The 15,418-nt window shown below is 47.6% G+C and overlaps 1 protein-coding gene across 6 annotated transcripts in view; it reads left to right on the top strand.

Annotated features, from left to right (window-relative positions):
• Positions 1-15,418, top strand: part of MYO18B (myosin XVIIIB) — a 221,852-nt gene that overhangs the window by 124,838 nt on the left and 81,596 nt on the right. For all 6 annotated transcript variants that reach the window (XM_043901502.1, XM_043901506.1, XM_043901501.1 and 3 more), the window contains exons 32-34: positions 107-217; positions 4,094-4,198; positions 13,640-13,792. In XM_043901502.1, coding sequence (XP_043757437.1) covers positions 107-217; positions 4,094-4,198; positions 13,640-13,792 — 369 coding nt within the window. The remainder of the gene's footprint in view (positions 1-106; positions 218-4,093; positions 4,199-13,639; positions 13,793-15,418) is intronic.

Raw genomic sequence — 15,418 nt, 5'->3', positions numbered from 1 at the left:
CGGGGATAACTTGACTCTTACCCATGCTGTCCAAAAACACAGCTGAAATGCTAAGGGTGACGTGGTTGGTGGGGGTCACTCTCATGCGCTGTTCTTGCCCCCTCAGGTCCGCCAGCGGTTTGAACTGGAGATTGAACGGATGAAGCAGATGCATCAGAAGGACCGTGAGGACAAGGAGGAGGAGCTGGAGGACGTCCGCCAGTCCTGCCAGAAGCGGGTACATGAGCCGTGAGCACAGCTGTGCCCTGGGGTCCCGGCGGGGCCAGTCTGGGTGCCTCGTCTTTAGAGCAAGGGGAGTTCGGGGACTGGGATGAGCTTAGCTTCCTCAGGAAGTGCTTTCGAGGGTGCTGGAGCAGAAGTACCTGTCCTAATAACTACAATTCTGGGGCTTCCAGAAGCCTCTGAACTGTCCAGCATAATCACTCTAGACTTCTACCAAGAGCCCAGAGTGCCATGTGGCTGACGCCCTGGATAAGGATGTATATGTGTCAAGAAGGGGACTAATCCCTTCTGGTTGGTTTGCCTTGCAAATCGTTTCTTACATTTTTATCCAAGCTCTTTGCAGACATTTCAAACAGTGTATAAGAAGGCAGCAAGCGCTTGAAATCTTAAGACATCATCATTATTACTATTTTAGATGTTCTTTCTTTCTCTGTGCCCGTACGAGCACATGTACAGAGATACCATTTTACCTAAATGGGGTCGTGCTGCTTTGAAGCCTGCTGTTTTCCCTCTCAAGTTTGTTCTGGGCCTCCTCTCCTGTCAGTACATGCGGACCTAATTTACATGTTTACAGGCTTGAAAGTATTCCACCAAAGGCCTGTGCTCTTGTTTACTCAACAAGCAAGTCTCTTATCATTGGACATCTAGGATTTTCTGATTTTCTGTTATTATAACCAACACCAAGACAAACCTCCTTATGGATGCACTTACTGATGTGAATTATAAGGTGAATCTTTAAAACGGAATTGCTGAGAAGCTTTGGGTTAAGCCTCTCTGAACAGGCTTTCTCTGGGCAGGACTTCTGTAGTCCCTTCATAGCCTGGGTACATTGCGCATCTCCCAGAAGGGGCCGAGTACCATTTCCCATGGTCGACTCTTGATATTAGCTCCCTAAACAACGTCTCTGCATTGACCTCCGACTGCAGGGGCTGAGAGCGTGGGTGCTGGAACTCATTGACTCTTGGTATGAGTGTTTGCCTTTCCAACGCAACAACAGTGTGATCCTGGGAAGGTGATCGTAAACCCCCGCTCCACCCAAACTCCATGCCCTTCCTGAGCTGCTTTCTCCATATCCACCATTGGTCACTCGGAGCCAGTTTATAAGACACACAAGAAAGCTGATGTTGCTAGTTTATTTGGAGTCATAGAGGCTTGGATTGAATTCAGACTCCATTAGCTATCAAATGTGGGGCATGGGAGAAATCACATAACCTTGCTGATAAGCCTCACTTCTCTCATCTGTGAAATAGGATAACAGTGGCCACCTTGCAGGGTCACGGGGAAGAGTCAAGAGATGACAGGTGTGGAGCCATGGCTCAGAGTTTGTAACGTCCTCATCCTTTACTGGAAACTTAACAAGCAGTACTGGTGTGTGTGTGGATTTCCAGGCAGCCGATCCTTCCCAGAGGCAGCTGGGAACCAGCCCCCTGGCTGACTTGCTCTTGGGCATGCCTGCTCCATCCCAGGAGAAGGCGGGTGCAGGGACTTGACGTCCTGTAGAGTCCCCTCCTCCCCCGCTGCACTCCCCACCTCCTGCCCCAGGAGCATGATCCTGGGCGGGGCTGGAGGAGGCCGTGGTGGCGTCAGGACCCTGGCGGGAGATGGGCCTCTCCTCTGGGCTGATGGGGCTGCCTCGGTACCCCGTCACTGTTCAGGGTTGGGTGGGGGGGGCGGCCTGTAAGAACCGAGCCCTTCTTCACTCCCAGTGGTTGACGCTGCTGCATCTGCTGCCCGGCCTGCTCCCCAAATACTCCTTTTGGGGCTCCTTTACAGTTCAGCCCCTCTGGGTATTCACACAGATCTTCCCAAGGGGCCAAGTACATTCTTCCCAGAACTTCCCGGAGTTGAAAAAGTCATAGATTTTAGGTTCATTCAGACCTGTGTGCCCTTGAGTAAGTCTCCTAACTTCCCTAAGACTCAGTTTTCTCATTTGTGAAATGGGAGCAATAAGAGAAAATTATTTCCTTCCCCTATGCTATTGTGAGAATAAGATCAAAGAATGGTAGGTGCCTTATAAACTGCAAAGTGCTGAGAGTTACCATGTAGAAATGTTCTACAGAATACTCTCTAGAAAACTGCCTCGCTTGACACATAGCTTTTATTATTTTGTACATTTTTCAAAAGGAGTTTCAGCTTCTGCAGTCTTCATTTTCAGCAGGTGTGAGCAGACTGCCTTGTGTCTCTCACTCTTAAAAGAAAGTCTTGAACTGTCTTCTGAAATGACCATCCGTCAGGACTTTATTTTTTCTCTCCGTGGGTCAGGAGGTGGAAACCCAGTCCCTGCCCATGTGCCGTCAGGTGAAGGGGGCGCAATTGCTAGTGCGTTCCAGGAGCGCCTCAAACATGTTGTGAGTGCCCCAAGCCAGGACCCTGATGGGCTGGAGATGTGACCCAGACCCTCCTGAGGCTTCTTCATGGACAGATAAAGGAGGGGGAGTGAGGTCAGAGAAAGGTGTGCCTCTCCTCTGACAGATACTAGCACTTGCCTGCACGTCCAGTGACCGCTCTGCTGGCTCTGTCTCTCCCCGTGGCAGGAAATCAATCATTAGTGACCTGGGTGGGAAAGCTGCTGACTGGTGGTGGCGGAGGGGCCCAGGCCAGCAGACGGAATGCTGACCGTTCTCAGCAGCAGCTGACCTAGGGGTCTCTGCTTCAGGACCTCTCTCTGACTCGGTTTTCCCATCCGTGAGGGAAGTCCACTGATAGCACAGGATGGAGCAGGAGGAAGGGGTGAGGCCGGTGCAGAAGAGTGCTGCACAGCACGGCTTCCGTGGGGCGTCCGCTTCAGCAGGGAGCGCCTGCCTCTGCTGAGAAATCAGAGCCAACTGTGAGTTAGAAGAGCTGCTCGGAGCCATAATCTTAGTCAGTTTGGGCTACTCCAGCAAAACTGGGGGTGGAGAGTGGGGCTTAAAGAGCAAAGGTTTATTTCCCGTAGTTCTGGAGACTGGAAAGTCCCAAGATCAAGGTGCTGGCAGATCTGGTGTGGTGCAAGGGCCCCACTCCCGACTTGCAAATAGACAGCTGCCTTCTCACTGTGTCCTCTTGTAGGGAAGAGAGAGGAAATGAGGTTCTTTTTTGTAAGGGCACTAATTCCAGCATGGGGGCTCCTCCCACCTGCCAACCTCATCTAACCCTAACCATCTCCCAAAGGCCTCATCATCAAATATTCTTGCCTTGGGAGTTAGGATATCAACATTAGGAATTTTGGAGAGACAGACTTGCAGTCCAGACACCAAATAATCTCAAATGCAACTTTTGCTGCATTATAGTTCCCAGGTAGCTCAAGGGTAAAGAATCCACACCTGCCAAGCAGGAGACACAGGTTCAACCCCTCGGTTGGGAAGATCACCTGGAGGAGGGCATGGCAAACTACTCCAGTATTCTCGCCTGGAGAACAAAGGAGCCTGGTGGACTATGGTCCATGGGGTTGCAAAGAGTCGGACACGACCCAGTGACTAAACAGCAACAGGTGTATTTAATACGAGAGATGAATGCATTTTAATGTGTAGGATATGATGCTGTACAGTCTTAAAAAGTCCATGCGCCCAGACTTATACCTGTTCTAGAGAGGCCACAGCAGAGGAAGGAGACAGCTGTTAGGAAATGGGCAGGGGACTGGGGCTGGGGATTCCACAGTGAATGCCAGGGGGCTCCCCATAATGGTCCAGCTCCTGAGCTTTTAGGCTTCCGAATTCTCTGGCAGAAATACCTCCTCCCCCTGCCCAAGCTGCTAGGTCAGCCTTTGTGGAACCGGGCAAGCGGCCATGCACTCCGCACCCCCAGCCCCGTCTCCAGAGGGTCCTGGCCTTGGGGGATTTGTCCAGATGGAGTGCTCGTGTCTCATGCCCGCGTCTGCCGTCTGTGCCCACAGCTCCGCCAACTGGAAATGCAGCTGGAGCAAGAGTACGAGGAGAAGCAGATGGTCCTCCACGAGAAGCAGGACCTGGAAGGCTTGATCGGAACCCTCTGCGACCAGGTAAGGGGGAGCCGCAGCAGACAGTCGGGAGAGCACAGTCCCTGCCCCGGGCCGGTTGAGAGCTGATTCCTGGGGAGGCTGGCGGGGAGCCGAGGTCTTAGGACCAGGCCGGGGCTAGACCTGTCATCTGGCCTCCACCTGCTCCTCCCAGGCGCCCTCTGCTCCACCAGTCTGTCTGTCCTCACTCACCGCCGCTTCACAGGGGACCTTCTGTGTGTGTGTGTGGGCAGTGGCGGGGGGGGGGTGGTCTTCACACAGCAGGGTTCTTGGAAGAACCCCTGAGAATATAGAGAGGGGGTCTGGCCACAAGTGCCAGACCTGGTGGCCTTGCCTTCAGCCACTGCTGGGGTGAGCATGTAGACGGCCTTCGCTTTGGTGGGGTGACTGTGAACGGCCACTGTGCTCACAGCTGCCCTCGTGAGAACCGGACTTTTGCTGGCCGCAGAGTCAGGCCAACGGGGCTGGGCTGCTCCTGTCTGCACGGTGCTGGGTGATCTGATGAAGCTCCCTGAGCTCCTGATGAGCAGAGCCTGGTGGGCTGCCGCCCTCGCCGGAGACCAGGGCACTCGGGGCAGCGCTGCCAGCCTGACGGAGACCAGGGTGCTCGGGGCAGCGCTGCCGGCCTGACTTTGGGAGCAGCATCTCTCCTTGTTGTCGATGCGGGGAGGGAGGCGAGGGGACTGTCTCATGTGTTGCAGCCTGTTGAGCAGCACCCCTGGCCTCCACCTCGTAAAGGCCAGAAGCACGCCCCTCGGCCATGACAACCAGCAGTGTCTCCGGACACCACCAAGTGTCCCTCCAGGACAGTCAGCCTCCCCCTTTACAGAGAAGCACCCCTGTAGAGAAAGCAGTGAGCAGAGCCAGCGCCGGGTGTCGGAGCTGTGGGACCGCTCCTCCATCCCTGGGATGTTCCTTCCCCCACCCGTGCTCCTGCCCCGTGAACCCCCGCACTGGAGAGAAATGCCAGCAGCTCCTATGATTTTCCTTTAAAATATCACTGGAACGTTTCTTTAATGTATCTGCTTAATGTGTTCATTGTCTTTTAATTAGTGACAATCTTGCTGTCAGCATCACCACCCCCACCCCAGTCTTTCCTCTTGTTCACAGAGAGCTGCGGGTCCCCTCCCAGTAGTCAGCCAGGCCTCGGGCAAATAGGTGCTCACTATGTTGTTGTTGTTTTTAATTGAGTAAATGAGTGAATTCTAGAGCGGGGCCACCGCCGTCATGAGAGTGAGAGCCGGAAGCGGAGGGCATCAAGGGAGGACCATATATTATTCCTTCTCTGGGTTTTCTGGGTTTTCAGCCAAGCAAACTGGGGCCACTGAGTGCACAAGCCACTGAGGCTCTGCCGCCTTTGTGGCTTCCGTGCAAGAAAGCACACCCCAGTGTTTGATTCTGGAATGACAGAAATCCCTGGGAGAGGACTTCCCTGGTGGTCCAGTGGGTAAGACGCCATGCTCCGAATGCAAGGGGCCAGGGTTCAATCCCTGGTCAGGGAACTAGAGTCCACATGCCACAACTAAGAGCCCGAATGCCACAGTTAACAATTCTGTGCATGGTGCAGCCAAATAAATAAAAAGAAATATTTAAAAAAATCACTGGGAAAAGGTCACCTTCTGTCCAGCATGGTCCGTTTGAGAAAACAAAGGCATTAATCCAGTAAAGAAAAGTTTTTATAAATATTGCTAAAGTCTGAAATTTGACATGCAGAGAGAAGATGACTTCAGTGAATGAAATGCTAATTCTGTGTGAGTCACCGAGCTGGAGCCTTTGAATAACTTAGCACGTTACATACTTGTAAGTGTTTCAGTGAGACAGAGAGTGGGACAGACAGTGTAGTTGATGTCTGTGCACCAGGGGGGCAGGGTTCACATAAATTAACTTTTTGCTTCATGGGGTTCAGATGTTTTTTAAGTAAGCAGAACATTTCCCAAACAGTTGGTGGCCCCTTGGTGTCCATTCCTCGTCTCCCGTATCTCTATCCGTCTGTCTTTTCTTCCTTCCTTCCCAGAGGGGACTGCTTTCCTGAGGTCGGGGACCGTAATCCCCCTGCCTTTATTTTGTCCCCCACTGTGCTATGTTTTTGAGATTCCTCCATGCTAGCACGTGTAGCTCTAATCCATCCTTTTACACTGCCTCACAGTGTTCGTTTTCTTTCACCCCTGTTCTTCTATTGGTGGATATTTACATGTCTCCCAGCGGTGGAGAGCTTCTCCAGGGTATGAAGCTAGAGGAGGAATAGCTGGCTATGAGGCATGTACCATTTTGGAATGATCAGATGTTGCCCATATTGTTCCTCAAAGTGATAGCGGCAGTTTATGTTGTCACCAGCAATTTTTATAAATATATTTAAATTAATTAGTTGATGTATTTAATTTTTGGTTGTGATGGGTCTTCGTTGGCTACGTGCGGCATCTCTCTACATGCAGTGAACGGGGGCTACTTTTCATTGCGGTGCATGGACTTCTCCTAAAGTCTTCTTGTTGGCAGTTGGATTCTTAACCACTGGACTAGAAGTCCATCATCAGCAGTTTTTTCTTTCTTCCCCACATCCCCCCAGCACATGGCACTGTCAGACATTTGAAAATCTTTACCAGTTACTAAGTGTTAAATTGTACTGCTTATCCCCCTTTACTAGTGAAATTCTGCATTTTTCATATTTATTATGATTTTCTCTTTATGTGAGTTACCCGTTTATAGTGTTTCAGTTCAGTTCAGTCACTCAGTCATGTTCGACTCTTTGCAACCCCATGGACTGCAGCATGCCAGACTTCCCTGTCCATCACCAGCTCCTGGAGCATGCTCAAATTCATGTTTGTTGAGTCGGTGATGCCACCCAACCATCTCATCCTCTGTCAGCCCCTTCTCCTCCCTCCTTCAATCTTTCCCAGCATCAGAGTCTTTTCCACTGAGTCAGTTCTTTGAGTCAGGTGGCCAAAGTATTGGAGTTTCAGCTTCAGCCTCAGTCCTTCCAATGAATTTTCAGGACTGATTTTCTTTAGGATGGACTAGTTGTATCTCCTTGCAGTCCAAGGGACTCTCAAGAGTCTTCTCCAACACCACAGTTCAAAAACATCAATTCTTTGGTGCTCAGCTTTCTTTTTGGTTCAACTCTCACATCCATACACGGTTACTAGAAAAGTCATAGCTTTAACTAGAAGGACCTTGTTGGCAACATAATGTCTCTGCTTTTTAATATGCTGTCTAGGTTGGTCATAGCTTTTCTACCAAGGAGCAAGAGTCTTTTAATTTCACGGCTGTAATCACCATCTGCAGTGATTTTGGAGCCCAAGAAAATAAAGTCTCTCACTTTATTGTTTCCATTATTTCCCCATGTATTTGCCATGAAGTGATGGGACCAGATGCCATGGTCTTTGTTTTTTGAATGTTGAGTTTTAAGCCAGCTTTTTCACTCTCCTCCTTCACTTTCCTCAAGAGACTCTTTAGTTCCTTTTCACTTTCTGCCATAAGGGTTGTATTATTTGTATATCTGAGGTTATTGATATTTCTCCCGGCAATCTTGATTCCAGCTAGTGCTTCATCCAGCCCAGCATTTCACATAATATACCCTGCATTTAAGTTAAATAAGCAGAGTGACAATATACAACCTTGACATACTCCTTTCCCAGTTTAGAACCAGTCTGTTGTTCTATGTCCAGTTCTAGCTGTTGCTTCTTGACCTGCATACACATTTCTCAAGAGGCAGGTCAGGTGGTCTGGTATTCCCATCTCTTGAAGAATTTTCCACAGTTTGTTGTGATCCACACAGTCAAAGGCTTTGGCATAGTCAATAAAGCAGAAGTAGATGTTTTTCTGGAACTCTCTCACTTTTTCGATGATCCAACTGATGTTGGCAATTTGATCTCTGGTTCCTCTGCCTTTTCTAAATCCAACTTGAACATCTGGAAGTTCTAGGTTCACGTACTGTTGAAGCCTGGCTTGGAGAATTTTGAGGATTACTTTGCTAGCGTGTGAGATGAGTGCAATTGTGTGATAGCTTGAGAATTCTTTGGCATTGCCTTTCTTTGGGATTGGAATGAAAACTGACATTTTCCTGTCCTGTGGCCATTGCTGAGTTTTCCAAATTTTCTGGCATATTGAGTGTAGCCCTTTCACAGCATCATCTTTCAGGATTTGAGATAGCTCAACTGGAATTCCATCACCTCCACTAGCTTTGTTAGTAGTGATGCTTCCTAAGGCCCACTTGACTTCACATTCCAGGATGTCTGGCTCTAGGTGAGTGATCACACCATCGTGGTTACCTGGTTCATTAAGACCTTTTTTGTATAGTTCTGTGTATTCTTGCCACCTCTTCTTAATATCTTCTGTTTCTGTTAGGTCCATAACATTTCTGTCCTTTATTGTGCCCATAAAGTGTTTGGTCTTCCTCTTTTTTCTATTCATTATTCATGACCCTTATCCAAGATGCTAATCCACTTTTGGTTGTATATTTTGGAAGGAGCTCCTACTCTGTGGATAAGCATTTCATTTTGCTTATAATGTTTTAGAGGCTTCCCTGATGGCTCAGTGGTAAAGAATCTGCCCATCAATGCAGGAGATAGAGGTCCTATCCCTGGGTCGGGAAGATCCCTTGGAGGAGGAAATGGCAACCTACTCCAGTATTCCTGCCTGGAGAACCCCATGGAGAGAGGAGCCTGGCAGGCTACAGTCCATGGGGTCGCCAGAGTCAGATACTCGTTAGCAGCTAAACAACAACTACATAATGTTTTTTACTTAATAAAGTGTTTTTTAAATAGTATTATTAGCTGGTTATGGTTGATGCTTTTAAGATTTCTTTCCTTACCCGAGTTCATGAAGATAATTCACCATATTTCTGAAAAGTTCTAAAGTTTTGGGCACTTTTAAGTCTTTAATCCACCTAGCTTTTATTTTGGTATGTGTGAGGTAGGAATCTATTTTTTCCTGATATAAATCACTTTTGTTTTATTTCATGAGTGATTTTTTTTTTTACAATTTTTGTTTATGTTTGTCTGTGTTTGGGGGCTATCCATTCTGTTTAATTGGTTTATTTGTCAGTTCTTGCATCATGTGGTCTTAATGGCCGGGTCTGATAACTTGTAAACAGCTCATCTCTATAATTCTCTTATCTATTTGTGATCCTTTAATCTTCTTATTGAGATTGCATAGCATACCCTGATGGGATTTTCAAATGCATTGGTTTGCAAATTAGTTGGGAACCAGTGACATAGTTTTTTTTTTTTAAATAGTGAACCATTACAATCATGAGCATGCTATATCTCTTCATATATCTGTGGCTTTCATAAATATTTTACTTCTTATTATAAATTAATAATTTATAATAAATAAATAACCTTCTAGTATGTATTTTATTTTCATCTGTAGAAGTCCTGAGCTTCTTTGTTAGATTTATTTCTAGGAATCTTATAGTTTCTATGGCTATTATGAGTCAAATGTTTTTCTATACTTTGATTAATTATAATGGTAAATGGGAATATACTTTGCTTATAACTGTATAGTAGTTTTCTCTTTCCATATTTTGAGGTTATGTTTTTCAGTGCATCTAAGTTTATTTTATTGCTTTATTTCCTTGGCACATTGTAGGTTGTTCCTTTATGGTGTTCCTCTTTTCTCCATGAATTACTTTTGCCTTATTTTATTTTGCTTGATTTCTTTTAGTTTGCCTGCAAGATCTTTTTTTCTTTTTTATCCTTTTGCTGTTAACCTTTCCTTGTGTGTGTTTGTGTGTGAACCTTAAAGAGCTGGATACTGTTTAACAATATCTTGTAGTACTTTAATCTGTAACTTTTCATTGGAGAATTTAATTCATTTATATTTATATAATAATCAATGCATTTGAAATTATTTCTGGTTTTTTTTGTGTATAGTTTTTGTTGGTTTATTACTCCTTTTCTTTGCTTGTTCCTTTTTCCCTTTCCTGCTTTGGGACAGATCGATAATGTCTTCTATGATCCCTTTTATTCCATTGCTGGGTCTAAAACTACAAACCGTATTTCTGTTCCTTTGGTAGTTACCCATACATTTTTAGGTAAGTCCATAATTTTTTTCTGACATACTTTAATTTTCACAGCAAGTCTGTGGAATAGATACTATTTGTTCCTTTATGTAAATGAAACAAGTGAGGCTCAAAAGGTAAAGCCCATTGCCCAAGATCAATAGCTTATCAGTGGTGTAGCTGCATTCAAAGTGAGATCTATATTATTGGAAAACCTTTTTTTAAGAAAAATCTAACACCATGCTGCTTGAAAAATGATTAAGTTTCAGCTAACTAGAATTATCTCTTTTGGACCATCTTTTTTCATAATGTTATCAAGCAATCTAGATCTGCCATTAATTTGCTATAAAACCTTCAGCTACATACATTCTCTCTCCAAGCCTCAATTTTCCTGTCTGTAAAGTGGCTTGATTGTCCCTAATATTTAGATCATTTGTTAAAAGTGCTTAGAGAGTTCTTTGTCAGCAGATATTGAACAGCTTCCCCTAACAGCTTTATGATAAACGGTGAGACTATCGAGGTTGGAATAGAGTTTCCCACAACAACACTGAACATCATTTAGATTTATTGGTTAATTATTCACCGGCTTTATCTAAATTTGAATCTATGTGCTGCAAAATGTAAACTTGCAGAATGACATTTATTTCCCATTAACCTAATGAGTTTGGGGCTTTTTTTTTTTTCTCCTCCTCTAGTGTAGCAATTTATTATGAAGGGGAGGATGACTTGGTCTGAGGTTTTGTTGTGAATTTTGTTTGCAATGATCCCTCTGGAAAGGAGATGGTGCCAGCATTTTCAGTCTTTTTGGCAGCAAGAATGGAGTCACCCGGAATGTCCCCGGTACCGACCTGCCCCACAGGAGAATGAGAAGCACTTTAGGATGTGTGCAGAGCAAGGGCAGATGCAAAAATGAGAAAGGCGCAAAAGCATGCTGCCTGAGCGTAATCACGGCCGAGAATCCGGGCTCTCGAGTTAGTAAGTCCAGGCTCTGGTGTAACGAGGCGCGGTGGGTAGAGACTTGAATTCTAATGATGGACTGCCTGGGCTCCGATCCCCGGTGGACACTGAGGAGCAGTGTGACCTTGGGCTGATTGGCTGCGCCTCCATCTCCCTGTGACAGTATCCGCTGAAGCGCCCCACACACCGCAGGAGGCGTGAGCGGGCCCCAGAGCGCCTCTCTCGTCCTGCCACCTGCCCTGTCTGTGCTTTCTGCCCTCATGCTAATCCCCCAGCACGGCATATTCAGGACAGTTTCTCAGCTGCGTCCTTCCTATGCCTCAGCTCACCAGCTCCTGCTTACCTGAGACTCAATAATCCCATGCCAGCCTGAGCTGGAATGCTCTGCCCCTCCGTAACACCCTTAAAAAAAAAAAGAGCAACACATAACCTCTCTCATCGTGTATTTTACTAAAATTACCTCTTTGCAGTCAGTAAAACTGGGTTCATATCCTAGCTCTGCCACTTATGATCTTGGGCAAGTGACTTCACTTTTGTTGTAAACCTCAGTTTCATCATCTGTAAAATGGGAATCAGTACTTCACACCCCATAGATTCACCACATGGATTCCATATGTTCAGATGTGTTTAGAACAGTGCCTGACACGTAGCAAACCCTCTAAGTATAAGCTATTACTATTTTAATAAAGGCAAGAATAATAATGTCACTATAAAGAGACTATCATGGGAGTAAAATGTGGTAATATGTGACAAAGGGCCTGGAACAATGAATGCCCAGTCCTCAGCTGCTCGGCTCTATATATCAGCATTTTAAACTTAACAAAGCAATGTATCTGAGAACTAAGAGGCGGTATTCTAAGAATCAACTCATTTTTCAAAGAATTCAAAACTGGTGGTAAAATAATAGTCATGTAAAGTCTAGAGGAATACATTCTAGGTCATCAGACAACGCTCATAATCTTTGATATTTGTAAAGCGTTAGGCAGCGTACAAAGTACTTTTTGATTCATTATCATGTCTGATCCCTGTCTTATCTCAACAAGGAGGACAGAGGCTTTTTTTTTCTTTTTTTAATCTCTTCCTTTACAAATACTCAGGTTCAGAGAGGTGGCATGACTTGGCCTGAATTCCACGTCCAACAAGTGGTGAACCAGGGTTTTAAGCCTGGGCCACTTCATTCTAAATCTAAAATACCCTGGGACATTTTAACACCCTAGGGATTGGCTGTACTTGGTGTGGAGGCACAGGTATCCAGGGGTGGAGAAACTGGGTCCCACGGAGGACAAACGTACACCCCATTTTCTTTAAACCGCCCCCCCCCCAACAATGCTGCCATGTTCTTTCCTCTGGTCTCCTGCAGAGAATGGGGCTTTAGTTTCTTTCAGAGACATTAGCCCCAATGCTTTTGAAGTCACTGTTCTGTTTCTAGGGGAGACTGTGGGCTGTCGAAATTTCATCAGGCCCCTGTGTGTTTCTTCACCTCCCTTGGTTTGCCTCAGCCTGTGTTGTTGGCAACTGGGAGTTGTCAATGAATCTAATCCGCCCTGGTGCAGTCCAGGCTGAGGCTTCTTCAGGGGCCACTTGACTACTGGTCCTTTGAAGGACAGGATCCTGGGTGACAGAATGTGCTCGCCTCTGGGCAAGGTTCCTCTGCAGAAAATGGCCTTTTTTTTTTTTTTTCTTTTAATTTGTGTGACTTTATTTTTTAAATATCTATTTATTTATTTGTCTGTGCCAGGGCTTCAGTGTTCATCGTGGAATGTGGGATCTATTTCCCTGATCAGGGATCAAATCTGGGGTCTCTGCATTGGGAACTCAGAGTCTTAGCCACTGGACCTCCAGGCAAGTCCCTGGTCTGTCTTTACACTAGCGAAAGAGACCAGCTCGAGGGACAGAAATGCATCGTTTAGGCCTTGAAGAGCAGCACAGCTGTTTCTAACACCGTTTACTGATGTGTGACGTACACACACAGACGCACACCTCGCCCCACCTGTATAGAGCATGGAATTTTCATCAACCCATAAAGCCAGCACTCAGATTAGCGCCACTCATAGCACTGCTAAGCAGTGCCCCTCCTGTATTGCCCAGTCTCTGCCCCTGGAGGGGACTGCTGTCCTGACTTCTTTCAGCAGAGGGCCACACCTGACATGGTGGCTCTCACAAGGTGATGCTCTGGTTCACATTAGGAGCCAGGATGGCTTGGATCACCCCGGGGTGTGAAACAGTCATGACAGCAGCTCAGACTGTTGTGCCTTTGCTGTGAGTCGTGCCCTGGACCAAGCACCTAATTTCCACAGCAGCCCTGTGTGGTCCCTGCCACTCCTGTTTCACAAGCGAGGAGGCTGAGGCCTGGGAAGGAGAAAGGCCTTGTCCATGGTCCACAGTATGAGTGGTGGAGGCAGGATCTGAACTCAGGGAGCCTGTTTCCAGAGAACTTGGGCCCTGGCCACTGCTTTTCCATCTTAGCTCACACTTCCCTTGGCTTCCAGATCGGCCATCGGGACTTTGACGTGGAGAAGCGTCTTCGGAGGGACCTCAGGAGGACTCACGCCCTGCTGTCAGACGTGCAGCTCCTGCTGGGGACCATGGAGGACGGCAAGACGTCGGTCAGCAAGGAGGAGTTGGAGAAGGTGCAGAGCCAGGTGGGCGTCATGGGCCTCTCAGAGCTGGGTGGGGAGGGTACTGCAGCCAGCAGGGGGACAGTGTGGACGCTGCCCAGATGTGGACACGGACACAGCCCTGACCTCTGACTTTCACAGACCTGTGGAAAGGTGGGGGGCATGGGGGGCTGGGGGGGCATGCAGATGTGATACATGAGGACAGGGGTTTATAAATGACTGGGGAGCCTGTTCCCTTCTTTGTGGCTGAAGCAAATGAGTTTTGAGGCCTTGGACAGATCAGGGCCCTGGGGCGGAATGGCAAGTACAGCGTGTCTTCGTGCCTGTGTGTGTGTCTGTGTCTGCCTGTGTGTGCGCATGCGTGATGACCAGCAGAGCTGGGTATGAAACAGATAGAGCTGATCATGCAAATCCTACATGAGTCTCATCACCTCCATTCACAAGCGAGGGGACAGAGTGGCAGAGGGGGGAAGTGACCCACTGAGTCACAGCTAGACATTGCAGAGTCAGGATTTAAACCCAGGTTTCCAGACCCCACCGTCCCTGGCTGCCTCAGAGGAGAACTGGAGGTGGATGGGAAGCGAGGCCAAGAGGGAGCCGACCACCTCAGGAGACGTGATGGGCGTGGACTGTCCTCAAAGTTAGCACTAGAAGTCCCTTGTCCTGGGCAAGCCCTCAGTCCCAGAGAAACCCGGACGGTTGGTCAGTCATTTTCTTCACAGCTATGGCAGAACATTAGAATCACTTGTGCTTGAATGTGTCCTCCCTCGATCCTAGTGGTATCCCTGGGGAAGGGCAAGTGGTACTGTGCCCATTTTACAGATGGGAAGGTTCTGTCTGGAGGTGCGAAGCAGTGTACCCAAGGTAACACAGCAGGAGGGTGGCAGGGTTGGAATTAAAATCCAGGGCTCATGAGTCCAAGTGCAGAATCTGGGAGCTCTTTTGCTTCACCCTGCCTCTTCCTGTCTATGTGAGTGACCAGGCGGATGGAGGACCTGAGCCACCTCTGTCAGGCGGGCAGGATGTCCGAGCACTCAGTCATCTCTCAGGCATCTCGGGTTCATGCAGCCCCCTTGGCAGGGGGCCCTGTGTTCAGCCCATCTTCCATCAAAATATTCCTGATGCCATCCAGCCCCCCTCACCCCAGAGGTGAATGTTCTTGAAAAGGAACTGCAGTGGTTTTGTTTCTTCTCCTTTTCTGTTTTTCTTTTTTTTCAAGTATTCATGAGAAATCTCCCTCTGCAGGGTTAAAACGTGTGTTCTTGGAAAATAGTGGTATTTAATGAAGGCGCCTTGCGCTGAATCAAAGAGCTTCATTCTTCTGCAAGTCCTTCTTCCCCGTCTCTGCATCCGGCTCCTATCAAAGGGAATTCACAGCCTTGGCTTTCTGTGGCCGTTGTCATGGAAATCGTTATAAGGATGGGATCGCGTGGACCAGAGGTCAGGGTACAGTTGCTTTGGCTCCCAGCACACGTGTCCCGGATGCTGGAGTCAGAGCTAATCAAATAAAGCAGCGATGACATTGGGCACTGCTGGCCCTCCTCTCCCGAGTACGGGAGTTGTCCTTTACCTGAAGGCTCCGGGGACAGAGGCAGGGAGCACATGCAGGAGGGGGAGGAGAGAGCTACGTTTGCTGCATCTTCAGTGCTG

The sequence above is a fragment of the Cervus elaphus genome, chromosome 5 (assembly GCF_910594005.1).
Source record: "Cervus elaphus chromosome 5, mCerEla1.1, whole genome shotgun sequence".
In the NCBI taxonomy this organism is placed as follows: Eukaryota; Metazoa; Chordata; class Mammalia; order Artiodactyla; family Cervidae; genus Cervus; species Cervus elaphus.
The sequence above is the reverse complement of the archived record's forward strand: the minus strand, read 5'-3'. Positions and strand labels throughout refer to the sequence as shown.